Source organism: Lonchura striata, chromosome Z (genome assembly GCF_046129695.1).
Source record: "Lonchura striata isolate bLonStr1 chromosome Z, bLonStr1.mat, whole genome shotgun sequence".
NCBI lineage: Eukaryota > Metazoa > Chordata > Aves > Passeriformes > Estrildidae > Lonchura > Lonchura striata.
The window spans coordinates 41,046,674-41,067,463 of record NC_134642.1 but is presented as its reverse complement, the minus strand read 5'-3'; the positions used below and the strand labels follow the sequence as shown (position 1 = coordinate 41,067,463).

Genomic DNA, 20,790 nt, shown 5'->3' with positions numbered 1-20,790 from the left:
GTCAGTTCTGAAAGCACAGAACATAATATCAAACATACACAGAACACATGATTGGAGATACAAACACCATAATGTCACCCTAGGACAATAGAGTAATTGGCCTGAGGTCTTCCTTCCCTCCAGCTGGAGTTTTCTTCCATTTTTTTTCCTGACATCAGTGAGATGTCCTGAGATTTAGAACAGAGGTCTTTAAGATAATTAACCCCTAAGATTTTGCATTAAATATTTGAAAGCTAAGAGGAAAGTTTTTCCTTTAATTTCTTTTTATATTGTTGAAATTTTCAGAGGGTCTAAAATAGTGATTTTAAATAAACTCCTTTTTCTCCGCAGGTCTTTTTTTCCTTTATGTTCTTTGTTATGCTCACAGTTTCCTATTCCAAACTTTTCTGTTTTACACCTTCTCATACTTATCTCATCTTCTTTGTTCTTTCCCTGATGTTTGGAACATCTTTCCATCTCATTTCTGCAAATTTAGAATGCAATACAGTTGGTTTTTTTTTTTTTTAAAGAGTTCTGCTACCTTTATTTCAATGTTCTAGTCTATATTCTATATTTGAATCATACTCCCTATCCTAAGCTAATGTGTCTTTTGTTTTGTCCTGAAAGAAATATATCTGCTTCAGATACAATACTAGGATTTCAATACTAATGAATAATTCTTAGGAGAAGTTACTTTTGGATCTACTCAAGTAAGACATGTGTGGCATGTGGCATAGCAGAACATGTAACACTGCTCGCAGTTTCCATTTGATCATATGCTGCAGAGTTGGAGTCCAAATTTAAATTGTGTTAAGCAACTACAATTTAATTTTCCAACACCACAGGAAAAATGTCATAAAGGAAATGTTTAATGCATGTTTCACGTTAAACACTGGTAAATTAGCCAAATACAGAGTCCTGCAAAAATAAAGATACGGACAGAGTCAAAGAAGCAAGAGTGTTGGAGGAAAGAAATTGTTAAGAATGCTGTAATGGATTCTTAAAATAAGACATGCTCCATCATTCTTGAAAAATCCTGACCTCAACTCTTCACTTTTTATGTAAGAAGACAGTTCAGCTAATTCCAGCAGCAGTGGTACTGTTGTGATGACTATCATATTTTTTGTGATGGTGTAGTTGGCTGTTCTCAGGAAAATGGTCAGGTCCTAATAAATCCTGCCTCTGTCTGTCTCTCAGTGGTTTATCTATGATGCGTATATGGAGGAACTTGAGAGAATGGAAAAGGCAAAAGAGAAAGAAAAAGCAAAACCTGCGGCAGCAAAGAAAGACGATAATAAAACTGGAAGAAGGTTGTCATATGTGGAGTTACCGGTATGTTTCATAATGTGGGGAAGAAGGTTGTTCAAAGTGCTGGTGGGGTGCATCTGTAGAGCAAGTCAGGGGAAAACAAATCGTTCTGGCAGTGTGGCTTGTTGTTGTACTAGGCAAATAACAGCTTTAGGAAATGCAAAAGTTAGTTTTTGCTAGAAATTGAATTTCCAAACCAGGATTTCTGTTGTGTTTTATAAAACAGGATTTTGATTTTGTGCAGTCCTATTTTCAAACCTGATTTCCAAGTGAGTTTTTTGTGCACTGTGTATGTTTCACATTTTTGACTATTATGTGAGAGATAAAAGAACTAAATAGGTAGAAACACCCTGTGATTTTTCAAAGAATTTAAGTGATGATGTTTTTACATACAATGTTTCAATCTGAAAGGCATTGAAATTTAGAATTATTTCAAAATACAGCACTGTAGTAAAACACTTCTCAAAATTTTTTAGTTTTAATTTTTAATGACATTATATAATTACAACTTATACATTTGCTAATTATAGACACCTAAGTAGCATGCTTCTCAGAATATCAGGTGTCCTAACACTTGCCATGCCCTGAGCTGATGTTGTGAGCTTGCTGTGAGGGTGATATTGACTCCTAATCCACAATCAGGAGTAGCCTATGAGTGCCTTGTGGGAATTACATGGTTCTTTCTATCAAAGTGACAGTATTCCCATCTTAAAAATCTTATCCCACTTCAAACACTGAGTGTACGATATAGAGGACAATATTCTGAAAGATTTTCTTGAAAATGTTTTCAGGGGTTTCAGAAAGTTTCTATTACGGTTTAACTTGCTGGTTCTTTCTTCCCCAGCCTAAGGTAAGCAATTTAGAAGGCAAACTGAAATAATTTCTATAATGACTGGAGCAAGATACCCTGAGAATTATAATATAGAATCATGGAAATCAGTTAATAACTTGCTCCTAGAATAGGTATTGACATACCAACATAAGATATATAGATATAGATATAGATATAGATAGAGATAGAGATAGAGATAGATAGAGATAGAGATAGAGATAGAGATAGAGATAGAGATAGAGATAGAGATAGAGATAGAGATAGAGATAGAGATAGAGATAGAGATAGAGATAGAGATAGAGATAGAGATACAGATACAGATACAGATAGAGATACAGATACAGATAGAGATACAGATAGAGATACAGATAGAGATACAGATAGATAGAGATATGGATATGGGTATAGAGGTAGGTAGATAGATAGATAGATAGATAGATAGATAGATAGATAGATAGATAGATAGATAGATGTGTGTGTAACAAGAGCGGACTTCTGAAACTGGCTTTAGCTCTTTCCTACCATATGGTTGATGCAACTGCAGAGAATTTGGCTGGTTTAGCCACGAGGCAGCACTGTGCCAACATAAACCTTACAGTATAAACAGACCAGGAACATGTTCTGATAGGCTTCTTCCTGTGAATTGTGCCATGGAAATTCACAGTCCTTTTGAAAACCATTAAATCTTTCACCTCAGTATGTTTCTGAGAGTTAGGCCTCAAGTCAACATTGCAGTTACAGGCTCAAAGGGTGGACTGCTAAAAGCTAAATGAAAATAAAGTGAAACCATATTGTAAAACACCTGCTGCTCACTCCACTGACAACAGTGGAAAATTGAAATCCAGTCACTCATGCTATATGTCCCTTTGGTGTTTTGCTTCTCACACATAATACTTTTCAGGGCACTTGAAGGGAAGCCAAATAGTTGATGCACTGAATGAATAAGTGAAAGGAGAAGCAGAGCCATTGTCCCAAACTGAGGTCCTCTGTGAGGCTGATCAAGTAACCTGAAGTGTATGAAAAACATGATGAATTCTTCACTCATTAACTGGAAAAAATGCAGCCTGAATACTCCAAGGCTCAAATCAGACTTACAACAGTCATTATGTCCGTTCAGATGTAGATATGTGGAAATTAAAGGTTGATGGCATCAGAATCTGTATTTCTGGCCTCAAGTCAGCAAATGGAGAATAGGTTCTGTAACTCACGCATTACAGTAGGAGCTGTAACACACACATTACATATGTTACAAGCCACAATTAATTTCCACCATTGTTTTGGTCAGGCTAGGACTTAGCAAGAAAAACTATGATAGCTACTGAGATAGCACCAGATTTAACCCAAGGGAAAGAAGATAAAATGAGTGGCTGTTACCACAGGTGGGTCTCTCATGGAAGCTGTTGCTGTAGTAGGAAGCCATGAAAGGGAAGATCCAAGAACTATAGCCACAGCTGGAAATGATGGTAGTAGTTTGATGAGGATTTAAAAATGTAGTAAATGAAAAGGGACAGAAAACAGTACTGGTACTGAATAAGAGGTCAAAGGAATGCATGACTGGAAGAGAAACGCAGAGAAGAAAAAAGAGGGGGAGAGGGTAGGGGAGGGGAAGGGAAGGGAAGGGAGGGGAGGGGAACCTTGATAGGCCCTGACAGAAGCTTCTTGCTAGGGGAAGAGAAGTAAAATGAAGCTGTGCATTTCAGCTTTCTTGCTACGAAAAGTAAGGAAAACGTGGTTTAGCAAAACAGACAATAGAGTCAGTCAACAGGAAAGGAAGAGAGATAACCAAGGATTTCAAAAGAAGAAAGGGTGAGAATTTTATAAAGAAGGTGTATGAGGGAATAGAAGTTGGAATAATAGAAAGTATTTGACTGGAAACTGTAATGAGGAACTCCTATAAATCTCTCCATGTGTCTCTCACTCAAATGGAACCAAAGGGGAAAGAGTGTGCTATATCTAATAGCACTGATAAAACTTCTGGAACTTTTCCTCAGTATTTAGTCAAGGCAATACACAGACAATGGATAACACAGAATACCAAAGTGGAATGATATGAAATTTTCTGAGCTGAAAATATCTGGAAGCAGAGATAACTGTCCTTCCTGTTCCTGTACCGTCTGTTTATGGCTCTTATTACAAGGAAGATACTCAATGATATTAAGGTGTTTTTCAACCCAAATGTTTCTGTGACTCCACAGTCCTGACCCAGAGATCTTGGTCTGATCCATAGCCCTCCCTATATTCTTGAATGAAGTAAGAAATGACATTATTTGTGGCAGAAGCAAAATGCAAAGAGCTTAATGCAATTGATGCAGGCTTGCTTGCCTTACCCTTAGATGGCAAGGCATGAAACCAAAAGTCTTACATTAAGGATTTTGAATGAATCTATGCAAAAGAGGGTGGAGCAATGTGATTGGACCATAACAAAGACATGTTGTATGCATGAAGTATCAGAAGAAGCTTTTTTTCATGCTTATGGGACATTGCAACTAGCCAGCTGCTGAGAGGCAAGTATAAGGCAGTTAGTGATAAGGCATTACAGAGCATTACCAAGACATTTTTTTCCAAAGTGTTGGCCCATTATCCATTATACATATGATTCAATTAACATTATTGCTGTTCTAAAAATAACCTATGCATAGAAATAAAGCAAACGTGTTATCCTATGAGCTCTCCTTGCATTTGGCTAGCTAGCTCAGAATTAGCCTAAGTTGGAAAAGGGTGTTTAAAAAAAATTGTTTTTTTTTAAAAAGAGAAATTAGGCCTAGTACTTCCTATAAAGATTTATTTCTTCAGCATACAGAATAAATAAAATTTGAAACAGGACAGGATACAAAGAGAAAATAGCTTACTCTCATCCACTTATAATGTCAAAAATGTAGTCATGGATGTGTTGTTGTTTACAGCATAGCTACCTGACAGAAAAGCTGACTTAAAACTCTTGTGATTCATCAGGAGAGTTTCGTGCTTTGCAGCAAAAAATTAGGTGAATACTGTATTGTTTCTGCATTTACAATGTTGTTTTGGTATTTGTTTTATTTCTTTTTAAGTTTTAGCCTGCTTTCCACTGACACTCCCCAAAAATAAAATCTGTGGAATCATAGTATCATAAATTAATAGAATGGTTTGGGTTGGTTTTGGGTTAAATATCATCTCATTCTGACCACCATACCATTGGCAGGGACACCTTCCTCTAGACTAGGTTGTGTAAAGCCCTGTCCAGTCCGGCCTTGAACACTTCCAGGGATGGGGTGTCAACAGCTTCTCTGGACAACCTGTGCAGTGCCTCAACACACTCACAGTAAAGAATTTTGTCATAATATTTGATCCAAATAATTTTAAAACAGGTATTCCTCACCTTGTCACTATACTTCTTGATAAACAGTCCCTCCCTGTATTTTCTGTAGGTTCCCTTTAGGGACTGGAAGGCACTTTAAGGTCTCCCCAGGGTCTTCTCTTCTTCAGGCTGAACAACCCCAATTCTCTCAGCCCATCTCCATAGGAGAGAGGCTCCAGCCCCAGATTATATTCATGGCCTTCTCTGGGCTCACTCTAGCAGGTTCATGTAATTCCTGAGTTGGGAGCCCAGGGCTGGATGCAGTGCTCCAGGTGGGTCTCAGCAGAGTGGAGCAGAGGGGCAAAATCCGCTGCCTTGATCTGCTGCCTGTCTCTGAACTTGGTTTCAAGTTCTACTTACTTTTTTTCTAGTCTGGGAAAAGAGGACTGCACACATAACTGGAGGTGTAAGCAAACCATGGATTTATAAAAAATGTAACAGATTATGGAATTTTTTTCTCTTTTGTCCTCTGTCCTGGGTTGTAAGATAAGCTTGTATTCCATTTGCCATCTGTTGAAGAAAAAAACCGGTTGGACAGGTTTTTGTTATCTCTCTCAGAGACAATGGTTTTGCCCTGTAGAGGCAATGGTTTGTTTATACACCATTGACTGATTCAATGAAGGGCTGGTAAATGTAACACCGTGAGGGGTCCCACCCAGAGGGGGGAAGCCAGGCACTCTATTGTTGTTTAAAGGGGTAGCTTTTTGGGGAGAGGAGGCAGCTCTCTGGGCGGGACTCCGAGAGAAGCAGCTCTCTCTCGCTCTCTCTTCGGCGGCACCCGCAGCGAAGCAGCCGGCGCGCGCTGAGCCGACGGCGGCGGAGCTCGGAGGCAACCCCGGCGCAGAGGAAGACCGGCCCCACTGCCACCAGATCTTCAGAGGAAAACTGTACCCTTCTAAAGATCACCACTGCAGCTGCAACTCATCAACTATTGCAAGGGAAGCAATTGTCCCAGCAGAACTGATACTGGTATCCCTCAGGTTCTAGACTTTTTTCTTTCACTGGTTTTGTTTGTACCGATTGCATTTGCCTTTTTTTTTAAATTGTTGTCTAGTTTTCTCCTAGTAAAGAATTGTTACTCCCACTCCCATATCTTTGCCTGAGAGCCTTTTAATTTAAAGATCCTGGTAATTCAGAGGGAGGGGGGTTTGCCGTTCTCCATTGCACAGGAGGCTTTGCTCTCTTTTACAGACTCCTGTCTTGTCGAACCAAGACAGAATTTGGCGCCCAACGTGCGGCCCGAGGGCATTGAGAGGGAAAAAGGATTAACAGTTCTTAAGTAATTTGGTTTTTTTGTTGTGTGTAAAAACATCTTCAGCATCACCATGTGGTCTAGTTTACCTTGGTTTGGGTGGCATGTGATGGTAGCTATACTTTTCCCATTTTCAGACCCTTATCTAAAAATGGGTCCTATAACTAAGGCTACGGTGTCTGTTATCAAGTTTGGCTTCTGGGTTAATTGGGTGAGGAATTCATGGATCTTTAATTTCCTCTGGAAGGCAGGTACATGGATTCATAGCTACCACACGTTAAGTGTATGTTTTTAGGGTTACTTTAATAACGGTACCTACTGCGAGGAAATAGCACCTGGGCAAACTTTCTCTCAACCTTTTAACCATCTTTTTGGGTCTGCTCCACCAGTTCTCAAAGGGTTAAGATCCTTTATAAGTGCTAATGATACCATACAATGGGTGGTGTTGCTGATAGTCCTGTTATATTTAGCATTCAGAGATAAGGGAAGATTAACCTGGATAACTACCCTCACCTACACCACAGACTCGAGATGCTGCTGCTCCAGAGCCTGACCCTGCCCCACAGCCCACCTCAGAAATGAACCGCCCAGATTGGGTGAGGGTTCTGGTTAAGGAGATACGAGAGATGCTGAAGGAGTGCATTTCCCCAGCTGGTGAGAAACCGGCCCTTTGCCTTGGGGAGGGACAGTCTAATAGTACAGCTGTGGAACCCACTAATGTTACAACTGTCCAGGTTCCAGCTGAACCACAAGGGCAGTCACGGTCAGCAGCAGTGGCCCCGGTAGAAACAAGGAAGTCTAAGGTGAAAGCAGAGCACCCTGCAGATAGGGACAGGAATGGAGGAACCTCACAACCCACAGGGGAGCCAGAGATTGCTATCATCACCGAGTCCCTGACGTACGAAAGTCTTCGCAATCTGCATAAAGACATTGTGCGACGAGGGCGTGAGGCTTATGCTACCTGGCTACTCCGGGTTTGGGATCTTATGGGTACAGGCGTGCAGCTGGACGGTGGTGAGGCAAGGAACTTGGGACCCTTGACCCAGGACTCGGGTATAAATCAGGTTTTTGTAAGGGAACCAGGGTCCCTTTCTCTCTGGGAGCGGCTCTTAATGAGTGTCAGGGAGAGGTTTGTCCACAGAGAGAGAATGCAAGAGCACCATCATAGAATGCGCTGGAAGACCCTCGAGGAAGGGATCCAACAGCTGAGGGAAGTGGCAGTATTGGAGGTACTCTTTGGGAGGGATGGACGACACAATGATGACCCTGACAAGGTCAGGTGTACGGGACAAATTCTGTGGAGTCTGGCAAATCTTGGGCCATCTCAATACGCCACCTTCATTGCAACAATCAATGCTGACACCCACCGGGAGACAATAGGTTCTGTTGCCAACAAACTTAGGAATTATGAGAGTATGATTAATGGCCCAATGCAGGCTCATATCTCAGCTGTGATTAAGGAGTTTAAAGAGGAGATGAGGGAGGAGATAAGGAAGGTTAATACAGCACCCGTGAGAGTCACAGGCCCCAGAATCAGCACCCAACAATCCCCAGCTAGAGAGAGAGGGTACACCCCAAGGGCTAATCTGTGGTTCTTTCTGCGTGACCATGGGGAAGACATGGGGAGGTGGGATGGGAAACCCACTTCTGTCCTGGCAGCACGGGTCCGTCAACTCAAGGAGGGAAACTCTAACCGGGGGAGCTCCACCAAAGTGAAGGTAGCCTCAACCTCCCGTGACCAAGCTTGTGGGTACGATCTGTCAGACCCCCTTGAAGGGACCTCTAGTATGTATGCCCAGGGAAGGAATGATAACCAGTGTTAGAGGGGCCCTGTCTCTAGCCAGGGAGAGGCACGGGAAAACCGGATCTTCTGGACAGTGTGGATCCGATGGCCTGGCACATCAGAGCCACAAAAATATGATGCTTTAGTTGATACTGGTGCACAGTGTACTCTGATACCATCAGGACATGTGGGGGCAGAGCCTGTTTCCATTGCTGGTGTGACAGGGGGATCACAACAATTGACTCTGGTGGAAGCTGAGGTGAGCCTGACTGGGAAGGAGTGGAAGAAACACCCTATAGTGACTGGCCCAGATGCTCCGTGTATCCTAGGCATAGACTTCCTCCGGAACGGATATTACAAAGACCCAAAGGGACTCAGGTGGGCTTTTGGAATAGCCGCTGTAGAGGCAGAAGACATTAAGCAATTGAACACCTTGCCTGGACTGTCAGAAAACCCCTCTGCAGTAGGACTCCTAAGGGTGGAAGAACAACGCGTGCCAATTGCGACCTCGACAGTGCACCGCCGGCAGTATCGGACGGATCGAGATGCCGTGATCCCCATCCACAAAATGATTCGGGAGCTGGAGAGCCAAGGGGTGGTCAGCAAAACCCACTCACCCTTCAACAGCCCCATCTGGCCTGTGCGCAAATCTGACAAAGAATGGAGATTGACTGTGGACTATCGTGGCTTAAATGAAGTGACTCCACCGCTGAGCGCTGCTGTGCCGGACATGCTGGAACTCCAGTACGAGCTGGAGTCAAAGGCAGCAAAGTGGTATGCCACCATTGATATTGCTAATGCGTTTTTCTCCATTCCTCTGGCAGCAGAATGCAGGCCTCAGTTCGCTTTCACCTGGAGGGGCGTGCAGTACACCTGGAACCGACTGCCCGAGGGTTAGAAACACAGCCCCACCATCTGCCATGGACTGATCCAGGCTGCACTAGAAAAGGGTGAGGCTCCAGAACACCTGCAATACATTGATGACATCATTGTGTGGGGGAGCACAGCGGCAGAAGTGTTTGAGAAAGGTGAGAGGATCATCCAGATACTACTAGAAGCTGGCTTTGCCATCAAGAAGAGCAAAGTCAAGGGACCTGCTCGAGACATCCAGTTCCCGGGAGTGAAATGGCAAGATGGACGGCGCCAGATTCCCACTGAGGTCATCAACAAGATCACAGCTATGTCCCCACCAACCAGCAAAAAGGAAACACAAGCTTTCCTGGGTGCCATAGGTTTCTGGAGAATGCACATTCCTGAGTATAGCCAGATTGTGAGCCCTCTTTATCTGGTTACCCGAAAGAAGAATGATTTCCACTGGGGCCCTGAGCAGCAACAAGCCTTCACCCAGATCAAGCAGGAGATCGCTCATGCTGTAGCCCTTGGCCCAGTCAGAACGGGACCAGAGGTCAAGAATGTGCTCTACTCTGCAGCCGGGAACCATGGGTTGTCTTAGAGCCTTTGGCAGAAAGTGCCTGGGGAGACTAGAGGCCGACCACTGGGATTCTGGAGCCGAAGTTACAGAGGGTCTGAAGCCAACTACACTCCCACAGAGAAGGAAATCTTGGCTGCCTTTGAAGGAGTTCAAGCCGCCTCAGAGGTAATTGGCACAGAAGCACAACTCCTCCTGGCACCCCGACTACCGGTGCTGGGGTGGATGTTTAAAGGAAAGGTTCCTACTACCCACCATGCCACTGACGCCACATGGAGCAAATGGATTGCCCTCATCACTCAACGCGCCCGTATTGGAAACCTGAATCGCCCTGGGATTTTGGAGATAATTACAAACTGGCCAGAAGGTGAAAACTTTGGTCTCACTGATGATGAGGAGCAGGTACAAGTGGCAAGGGCTGAAGAAGCTCCACCATACAACCAACTACCAGCAGAGGAGACCTGCTACGCTCTTTTCACTGACAGTTCCTGTCGCATCGTAGGGATGAACCGGAAGTGGAAAGCAGCCGTATGGAGCCCCACACGCCAAGTTGCACAAGCTACCGAAGGAGAAGGTGGATCGAGCCAACTCGCTGAACTCAAGGCCGTTCAGCTGGCTCTGGACATTGCTGAAAGAGAGAAGTGGCCAAAGCTCTACCTTTATACTGATTCATGGATGGTAGCCAATGCTCTGTGGGGCTGGCTGGGAAGGTGGAAGAAGGCCAACTGGCAACGTAGAGGAAAGCCAACCTGGGCTGCTGATATATGGAAAGACATTGCCTCTCGGGTGGAAAAGCTGACGGTGAAAGTCCGTCATGTAGATGCCCATGTCCCCAAAAGTCGGGCTAATGAGGAGCACCGAAACAACGAGCAGGTAGATCAGGCAGCAAAAATAGAGGTGTCAAAGATAGACTTAGATTGGCACCATAAGGGGGAGTTGTTCCTGGCTCGATGGGCTCATGATGCCTCAGGTCATCAGGGCAGAGATGCCACCTACAAGTGGGCACGAGACCGAGGGGTAGATCTAACCATGGACAGTGTTTCCCAGGTTATCCATGACTGTGAGACGTGTGCTGCCATCAAACAAGCCAAGAGAGTGAAGCCCCTATGGTATGGTGGGCGGTGGTCCAAGTACAAGTATGGGGAGGCCTGGCAGATTGACTACATCACACTGCCCCAGACACGCCAAGGCAAGCGCTACGTGTTGACCATGGTGGAAGCCACCACTGGATGGCTGGAGACTTTCCCTGTACCTCATGCCACTGCCCGGAACACCATCTTAGGCTTGGAAAAGCAAGTCCTGTGGAGACACGGCACCCCTGAGAGAATTGAGTCTGACAACGGCACCCATTTCAAGAACAGCCTTATCAACACCTGGGCCAGAGAACATGGTATCGAATAGATATATCATATTCCCTATCATGCTCCAGCTGCCGGCAAAGTTGAACGGTGCAACGGACTCCTTAAGACTACCCTGAAGGCACTTGGTGGGGGAACATTTAGAAACTGGGAAATTAACCTGGCAAAAGCAACCTGGATGGTCAACACCCGGGGGTCTGTCAATCGAGCTGGCCCTGCTCAGTCAGAACCCTTACACGCAGTAGATGGAGATAAGGTCCCTGTAGTACATATGAAAGGTATTTTAGGGAAAACTGTTTGGATTAATCCCACCTCAGGCAAAGACCAACCCATTCGTGGGATTGTCTTTGCTCAAGAACCTGGTTACACTTGGTGAGTAATGCAGGAAGATGGGGAGACCCGCTGTGTACCACAGGGAAACTTGGTCTTAAGAGAGAACTGGGTGTAAGATTTCATGGTGTGCAGATGGAAATAGAATAAGGGGTGGATAATGTCCTGGGTTGTAAGATAAGCTTGTATTCCATTTGCCATCTGTTGAAGAAAAAAACCTGTTGGACAGGTTTTTGTTATCTCTCTCAGAGACAATGGTTTTGCCCTGTAGAGGCAATGGTTTGTTTATACACCATTGACTGATTCAATGAAGGGCTGGTAAATGTAACACCGTGAGGGGTCCCACCCAGAGGGGGGAAGCCAGGCACTCTATTGTTGTTTAAAGGGGTAGCTTTTTGGGGAGAGGAGGCAGCTCTCTGGGCGGGACTCCGAGAGAAGCAGCTCTCTCTCGCGCTCTCTTCGGCGGCACCCGCAGCGAAGCAGCCGGCGCGCGCTGAGCCGACGGCGGCGGAGCTCGGAGGCAACCCCGGCGCAGAGGAAGACCGGCCCCACTGCCACCAGATCTTCAGAGGAAAATTATACCCTTCTAAAGATCACCACTGCAGCTGCAACTCATCAACTATTGCAAGGGAAGCAATTGTCCCAGCAGAACTGATACTGGTATCCCTCAGGTTCTAGACTTTTTTCTTTCACTGGTTTTGTTTGTACCAATTGCATTTGCCTTTTTTTTTAAATTGTTGTCTAGTTTTCTCCTAGTAAAGAATTGTTACTCCCACTCCCATATCTTTGCCTGAGAGCCTTTTAATTTAAAGATCCTGGTAATTCAGAGGGAGAGGGGTTTGCCGTTCTCCATTGCACAGGAGGCTTTGCCCTCTTTTACAGACTCCTGTCTTGTCGAACCAAGACATCCTCTCATCTCTGTGCAGCCCTATTAATTTTGTGCTCTTTGAATGAGACTCAATCTCCCTTGAGTCTCTGCCAAGCCCAGGAAAGAAGCAGAGGGACACACATAATCTGAAGTCATATTCCTAGTTCTGACTGTAACTGTGTGGTGTAGTTTGGTCAACCCATTCCACTTTTTCTTTTCACTTTTCATATTCAGAGCACTCTGAGCTGTGTCAAGGATGGCATGTTTCTTCCCAGTGTTATCACTATGAAGGAAATCTTACTGTGCTGGCAGACATCAGTTCATAGCAGGGGCTTGAAGATTAAGGACTTTGAAACACTGGTGGGGCTTTGGGGCAGCAGTAGTGGATGGGGATTCAGGTACTTGAAGCAGCAAGCTCTCAGAGCACTTTGTATATGCCTTGGCATTCTGATATTACACAGAGCTGTGATGACATATTTATACGGTCAGCACTATGGACTTCCGAGCTTTGTCCTTCCCACTGCTGGCACCCAAGCTTCTTGTCCTTCTTTCTAATTAGACCAGTTTGGCTTTCATTAGTGGTCACACATACACACACAGACTAGGGAGACCAAACTCACAAAAAATAGTTGAGAATGGAGTTTAGTAAGATACAGTGATCAGCCACAGGGCTCTGTCAGATAAGCATATGAACGAGGCACCTGCTGACAGACTAACAGTTCCTGCTGAGCTCTCTTTTCTCCACTTGTCCATGGATGTGTGAATGGATCAGGTTGGAATAATCCAGTAATTGACTGAAGGACTCCTAAATCCTGTGATGTTTATTTAATGCAGGAGACCTTAAAACTCTCCAAGTGGAGATGAAAGAGTGCTCCTGTATGACCAAACCCCTCTGATTTCATCACCAAATGTGATGAACTGTAATGCAGTGAGACGGAGTAGGAATCATTTGTTCATTTTAGGTCATCCTGTCAGGAGTTACCTTGAAAGACAAGATTCTTATTTACCTTTATAGGTAAGTACCTGTATTCAGCTAAATCAGGAACAAAGACTGAAGTTACTGCAGCTCAGCTGTGGATGGCATCTTGCTAAATTTACAATAAAGCAATTACATTTTCTCAAATGCCTGTACCACTAGGTCCTGGTATGACACATTTCAAATTAATTTGTATTCAAGATCAAAGGACTCAAGTTTTTCAGTCACATGAGGTCTGAGGCACCTGTAAGCAGACAGGAAATACATTTTTGCTTCCTTTCTTTTCTTTTCAGCAGGTTGATTCTCTAACAAAAGTTGCAAAGGCTGCTAAAATAGCAGAACGGATGGTGAACCTGAACACATATGATGACATTGCACAAGGTATGGCTTACTGAGAGGTTCTTCTAACTCATGTCTGAAGTGTCAGTCCTGCAGATAAGTACCTACAGCCACAGCAAGGACTGGACAGGACAGAGCAGCATAGAAAAACAGAAGAAAAACAAGCAGGTCTAGGAACCTGCTGACTCACACAAGGCAAATAGTACATCAGACCATGGGCATGAAAAGACCATGCTCTGAGCTGGCTGGGGACAGCAGGTCTGGTGAGCACTGCTCTCCCTGCAGAACTTCCTTCCCTCAGCAGGTAGTTCACCACTGGATGCAGGTGCTAGTGACAGCAGCCAGAGCATATCACATACCAACTACATGGCTCACATACCAACCACAAAAAAGTTCTCAATCTTGATGTTATTTTGCAAGAGACATTTTGCTGTCTCTGCTCAGCTTCCTCCTGAAGGGCCATGCCCAACTTTGGGAGGGGTCTGAGGTCACACCTTGCTCAGGGCTTCTATTTTCTTGTTAATTCTTTGTCTGCTGATCATTAGTTTGATTTTTATTTTTCCTATGTGTGAGGGGATTTGGTAAAATGCATTTAGAGGGCTGAGTTGCTGGTTCAGAGTCAGGACTTAAGAATGGAGACAGATTTTACACTAGCAATTGGGTTGTGTGGAGGCTGTGATGATAACAGATTGTCTTTTAAAGTTTCTCTGATGCTGAACTGTGCTGATTTATTTATATACTGGGATTGATATACTGGGATTGATATACTGGGACCTTTTCCTTGATTTTTTTTTTTTTTTGTTTTGTTTAGATTTTAAATATTTTGAGGATGCATCAGATGAATTCAGAGGGCAGAAAGGAACCCTCCTCCCTCTCTGGAAGTTCCAGTATGAAAAAACCAAGAAACTTGCAGTTACTGCCCTCTCCTGGTAAATCTCTTAATTCCAAACTTAATCTCGACTGTTGTGCCGGGAGTGGAATGGAATGGAATGTAAAGGGATTTTATGAGGCAGGGCTGATTTCTCTGGGAACACACGGGTTTGATTTATTACAGTCGGCTGCTTGGGCAGCACTGAAATGTGCCTGGTGCTTCTAGTTGCAGAGGATATTGTATAAGGCTGAATGCGACAGGCTTGTGCCTTTCAGCAGAAACTGAGGCAGAGCAGGCTCTATGCAGCACTGGGGAAAAGTGAGTGCAGTTAAGAGGGCAAAGAAGAGTCCTTTATTGGAAAGGCTGGGATAGATGTGTCATCTCTTTGGACAGTATACTGTCGGAATCAATCCTGCACAGGACAGCCCCAAAAATCCTGCTATGTGCTTGAGTGTTGACCAAACACTTCTTGAACTCTGTCAGGTTTGGTGACTGCTTCCCTTGGGACCCTGTTCTAGTGCCCAGCCACCCTCTGGATGAGGAACCTTTTTTTAAGATTGAACGTAGCTCTCTCCTGATGCAGCCTGATGCCATTCCCTTGGCTTCCATCACTGCTCATCATGGAGAAGAGATCAGTGTCTGCCCCTCCTCTTCTCCTCACAGTGTTGCTTTAACTGCAATAAGGTTTCCCCTCAGTCTCCTGTTGTCCAGGCTGAATGGACCAGTGACCTGAGCCACTCCTTACACAAGGGCTTCCCCCTCCAGACAAGAGAGGTATTTGTGTATTGGGATGTTGCTCAGTTCATTGCAGTAAGCATTTGCCCTGCAGTCCACTTTTACATATTTGATCACTGATAATTGCATATCTACTCTCTTTTTCTCTGAGATGTTATTACAATGGTTATTACTGTGAAAAAAACTCACTTATCACCAACACAAATGAGTCCTTTCACTTTTTATCCTGCTTGATCCTCCTCAGAGCTGGTTTGGTTTGTGCACTGAGTATGAGACATACCCAGTCTGTAGATATATCTGTAGGTATGCCTAGACCCCACCCTGTGCTCCCCTGCAGTTAGGCCTCCTCTTGTTTATGTGAGCATGTTTGTGCCTTGACAAGGAGAATCTATGGAGAGATAGAGCAGGATTGCCCTCTTCTGCCTTTCAAGCCACTGTGGTATTATGTAAGTGAGTACCAAACATGCAGCTATGTGAGAATTACAGATAACAGTAAAAATGGGAAACAAAATTGGGAGAAAGGGCATCTTTAATAGGTAGTTTATATTGTTGTTAAATTTGTCTCCAGGAAATGATAACAGAAAGATGTCTCTGAAATTGGAAGAATTACTCCAAATTACTTTATGGAATAACCTTTTCTAATTCAATTTTTATTCTCTCATTTTTAGCAGTGATGGTGCATTTAATGAAAAGAACAAGAGCATTAGGATGCCTAGGCATTAGCCCAAGTGAAAAAAGGAGAAATGAAAAGAGAAGTGCATTCAATTCAATTCAATTCACAGTAGCAAGTCAGAGAAAATACTCATCAATAATTTCCATATATGTTCATTTCATGGAACTGTCACCCACTGGTTTTGCTTTGTGAGCTCAGGGATAGCAACAGGACTGATCTTTGTCCCATGGAAATTCTATCTACAGCAACCTACCACCCACAGAAGAGGTGGTAGAGAGGGTAGATGTTTTTCAAGTAAAGAGACTTTAGAAGACACAGTAGATAGCTAATTGCTCATTGCCAGTATTTGCCACAGGAAATATAATGTTCACCAGCTGGGTCAGAAGGCAATTTCCCTTCCTGATTTGTGGTTGTGATCATGAATTTATGAACTGATAGCTAACTGATAGCTGTCTCTGGATGCATCTCTTATAATTTAATAACAGGTAGAGAAAGTGAGTTTATTGATTTAGAAACTCTTTAATTCTTGCCACTGAAAGATAGAAACCAATATATTCCTGCCTTTTTGATTTCCTCAGAGATCTCATTTTTAAAAGTTAACTTCCTGCAATTATGAAATGGATAAGCCAAGAAGTTCTGGAGATTGACACGTCTGTCTTTTAATCTTTTTCATCTACTGTTTTGATCTAATGATGTTCTGCTTTTTTGTGCATAATGAATTTGGATGAGTTACTCACAAACTTTATTAGTGTATATATGGTCAGAGCCCTCAGACTGATTGCAGTCCTGTGAGAATGAACTCTGAAGTTAATGTATGAAACACTGTGTATTTCTGTGGGACTACATGGTTAATAATAAATGCTATCTTATGTATATTTTCTCATTACAGGAATCCAAAGTACAAGGACCTATTTGCGGTGGGGTATGGCTCTTGTAAGTATTAAATGCAAAAGAAAAATTGAGAGATTAAAAATATTTAACAAGTGCTCTGAGGTCAATTCAGACAATCCTCTGAGGCATGGATTGCATTTCATGGCAAGGACTCACCTAATTTCATTGCAATAAATTGAAATTTGACTCAAGGGATTAGGCCTTTCCATTCCATGTCATGAACATTCAAAAATACATAGGCATATATAGCAATTATTGTAGAACTAAACCAAATTTAAAACAGGATAATGTGATTCATAATGGAATTGCTGAACTATGGTTTCTTCCTTTGTGCTCTGTAAAGCAGAAATAGACATGATTTCAAAAGAGTTTAGATAGATTCATGGAGGATCACTTTGCTGTTGGAAGGATAAACCATGTGATTCAGTAATTTGATAGCTCAGAGTTGCTGGGAGCTTGAATACATACAAGGGGACAGACCTGTATTTGCTGACCTTCTCTTTAAACAATTGCTACATGTTGGTGTAAGATACTTGGCTAGACTGGCTACAGGGACTTTTGGTATCATCCCAAATATGTCTTCATTCTTATGTATTTTTCTGTGCTCTGACAATGGAATCAGATGGGTTGTCTTAATTTATACGGGTAAGGACTGTGCTCTGCTTGCAATATTGCAAAGTTTCATTTTCCTTTTTAATTTATATTTTTCTTTTGACTTTCACTGCATCTGAGTCTGGAAATGTTCTTGTTAGTTTGCCAAGAAGCCTGCATTGGCCTGACACTCTTTTTAATTCAGCGAGCAGCAGCTATTCTGAAAGCAGATTAGAATCAGCTTTTGGAAAAGAAAACACACTGTGAAGTGCTCAGGATGTCCTTGCCTTGTACAGCACAGCAAAATCTTATTGTTCTCAAATCCCCATGCTGAGAGAGTGCAGGAATTTAGCAGTGCCTTCCCACTGCCCTGCCAGCCAGGAGACAGAGGAGAGATACAAGCTCATGGAAGGTAATCTCCCTGCTTAGCCTATTCCATTACCTATTCATTTTATTGTTCTAATGTCATACACTTCGTACACTAGGTAACACCAGTATGCTTTCTGGGTTGTGTAAAATATGAGTTAGTTCTACTAGTTAGTTGTGCCAAAGGCAATACAGAGATGCAAGGGGAGGGAGACTCTAATTCAGTGATTTGCCACGTAACTGACAAGAGAGAGAGAAAACTTCTTTTACAGAGGACGTGTTTCAACCCTCTGACTGCAACTAACATCTGAGAGCTGGTTCTCTGTTCTCGACTTGCCCTTTAATCAGCATGGAGAAATCAGCACGTCCAGAGCCCATCCATCCTGATTTCAAGGGATGTGCTGTGTGGCTCTCTGGAAGGGATGATCCCTCCTCACAAAGGAGCAGAGGCAGAGCACCTAGCCTGGCTACTTTGCCTCTTAGATGACTAAAGTGAGGTGAGATAAATCCAGCCCAGAGGAAATGATCCTAGAGTCACAGGCTGGGATATCTTTGGGTCTGCTGTGGCCATAATTACATCACCAGTCTTCTGTGCAGCAGGCATTTGGGAGCACTGCCAAAATACAAGTAACACATTTGTTCTGCTGCTTAAAGTGTACTTTCTGAAACAAGAGATCCATTGTTTACTGTGGGTTGACACCACTCCGGAGTGGTGGGTACTTTCTTTACAGAGAGGGATGTAGCCTCTCACTTGCTTTTGTACCCTATTTCTGCAGTCTTCTCCAGTGATTTATTTGGATGGGGTTTCTAATGCTAATGGTGTTTCTTTGGCATGAGACAGGCTCTTCTGAACAAGGAAATATTGTCATTGTAATTTGCAATTCAGGGTTTATGCTGCCTGGCTGGAACTAATTTTTATTCCCATGAGGAGGAGCTGTCTTTCTGTTTTTATTTTTGCATAAATGAGATTGCTGGGTTTCTGACTACACTGACAGCTTGCACTGCAGGGTTCAGAGCCTCTAGTGGGTGTTGGGCTTGTGTTCTGCCTTGCTGATGGGAACACTACAAATACAAGCTCAGGTCTTTGCCATCACCTCAGTTCATGTTCCAAAAGCAATTGTGCCTCTGACAGGCTTCAGAGATGGCTTTTTATGTACAGCTCCAACTGTCAGCACATGAGCTGAGTAGGGAAAAGCATTGTCTCTATGGCCAATGTATTTTATCCCACAATTTCTTTGGATTTATGGATGTAACTTTCCACTCAAGGATGTTTAAAGAATATGGACTCTCACAAAAAACACTGGCAATCTGAGGTATTTGGCAAAGATGTCTACTCAGTTCTTCACAGTCTGAAATAGGGCTTTATGTAGGCAGAAGCAAAGCACATTTAGATACATATACTGTTCCAGCTTTCTAGTGTAAAATCAGCACAGGTCCCTACACCAGTATGACAGCATCCAAAGTAAGAGTTGCTGCAACTTTGTGATCAAACTAAATCAGTGTCAAATCCAGACCAGAGCTTTCATGGAGATAAGCTGGCTCTTAGTAGATGGCCTGAGGCTCCCTGAAGCTGAAGAGTAATGGTGGAACACAGAATATGAAACAGCTCTGGTTGCACTCTCCTAAAACATAGAGACAGGTAAATTCAGGGAGATTGGACATACTTACTGGGCAGTCTTGTATTTTCCCATTTCTCAAATGAACTCCCCAATGACCATGGATAATCTTTTATTTACTGCCATGCACTGAGTGAGGCTAATGGGTGGTTGGTCACTGCAATAAGGGTATTCCCAAATAGGACATGCTTAGGGTACTTCAGAAGGAACAGCAAGAGGAGAAAATGAACCAAGTGGCTTTTATAGCAAGGTACTGCCTCTTTACTGTAATTATTTATAAGCATTTTCAGAATCAGGCACTTTAATTAGAGATTAAAATAAAGAAAATGAAAAGTAAAATTAGCTCACTCACAAAGGGGAAAAGTCATTCTTCAGGGACTGAGAGGAGATATGCATGGAGATATGCTATTTGTCTGTTCTTTTTCTTCAAGATGCCTCATTTCCCTCTATCTAGAAAACAAACAGTTGAAGAAATAATTAGTGGTGAATTCCCAATACACTACTCACTCAAAAGATTTAATAAAAACAAAGATGAGCTTCATGTTACACCAGTTAGGTTTGTACACAGCCTGTTTCAAGCCCCAGAAACTTGTTCTAGGCCAAATATTTTGTTTTCTAGCAAAATATTTTTCAGCCAAATATGAATTTGAGAGACACAAGTAAAATGTCATAGAATCATAGTGTGGTTTAGGTTGGAAGGAGCATTAAAGATTGTTCAAGTCAAACACCTGTGCCACTGGCAGGAATGCTACTCACTAGATCAAGTTGCTTAGGATTTCAAATCAGTCTTGGAACACTTTCAGGGATGAGACATCCACAGCTTCTCTGGGCAACCTGTTCCAGTGTCTCACCATCTTCACAGAAAAGAATTTTTTCCTAATATTGAATCTAAACTCTCGGTTTAAGAAGGTTATCCCTTGTTCTGTCACTATCCGCCTATGTAAAAAGTCACTCTCCGTCTCTCTTATAAGCCTGCTTTAAGTACTGGAAGGCCACAGTGAAGTCTTCCCAGAGCCTTCTCCAAGTTGAACAACCCCGAATCTCTCAGCCTGTCTTCATAGTTAGAGTGCTCCAGCCCTCTGATCATGCCTGTGATCTCTGAACTGACTCTAACAGGTCCATGTCTTCCTTGGCCTCCAGAGACGATCATCAGGTAGTGTAAAATGGGATGGAAGGTGCTAAATGTTGAGGAGACAAGACCTGAAGAGATAATTGTGATGATGATGGCTAAGCCTTGGCTTCCCTACCCAACTTCTTGA

General features: G+C 43.2%; 1 protein-coding gene and 1 long non-coding RNA gene across 6 annotated transcripts in view; one reads left to right on the top strand and one right to left on the bottom strand.

Moving 5' to 3' along the window:
* DNAI1 (dynein axonemal intermediate chain 1) overlaps positions 1 to 20,790 on the top strand; it is a 144,628-nt gene that overhangs the window by 22,646 nt on the left and 101,192 nt on the right. Inside the window, exons 9-12 of the mRNA XM_077790243.1 lie at positions 1,177 to 1,311; positions 13,743 to 13,830; positions 14,600 to 14,717; positions 16,957 to 17,000. Coding sequence (XP_077646369.1) covers positions 1,177 to 1,311; positions 13,743 to 13,830; positions 14,600 to 14,717; positions 16,957 to 17,000 — 385 coding nt within the window. The remainder of the gene's footprint in view (positions 1 to 1,176; positions 1,312 to 13,742; positions 13,831 to 14,599; positions 14,718 to 16,956; positions 17,001 to 20,790) is intronic.
* Positions 1 to 20,790, bottom strand: part of LOC110484176 (uncharacterized) — a 32,865-nt gene that overhangs the window by 480 nt on the left and 11,595 nt on the right. For 2 of the 5 annotated variants that reach the window (XR_013341638.1, XR_013341640.1), the window contains exon 3: positions 19,884 to 19,981. This is a non-coding gene — a long non-coding RNA (uncharacterized LOC110484176). Of the gene's footprint in view, positions 1 to 5,867; positions 5,964 to 15,905; positions 16,107 to 19,429; positions 19,538 to 19,883; positions 19,982 to 20,790 lie in introns of those variants that run through there. The other 3 variants (XR_013341637.1, XR_013341641.1, XR_013341639.1) reach the window with 3 other exon arrangements.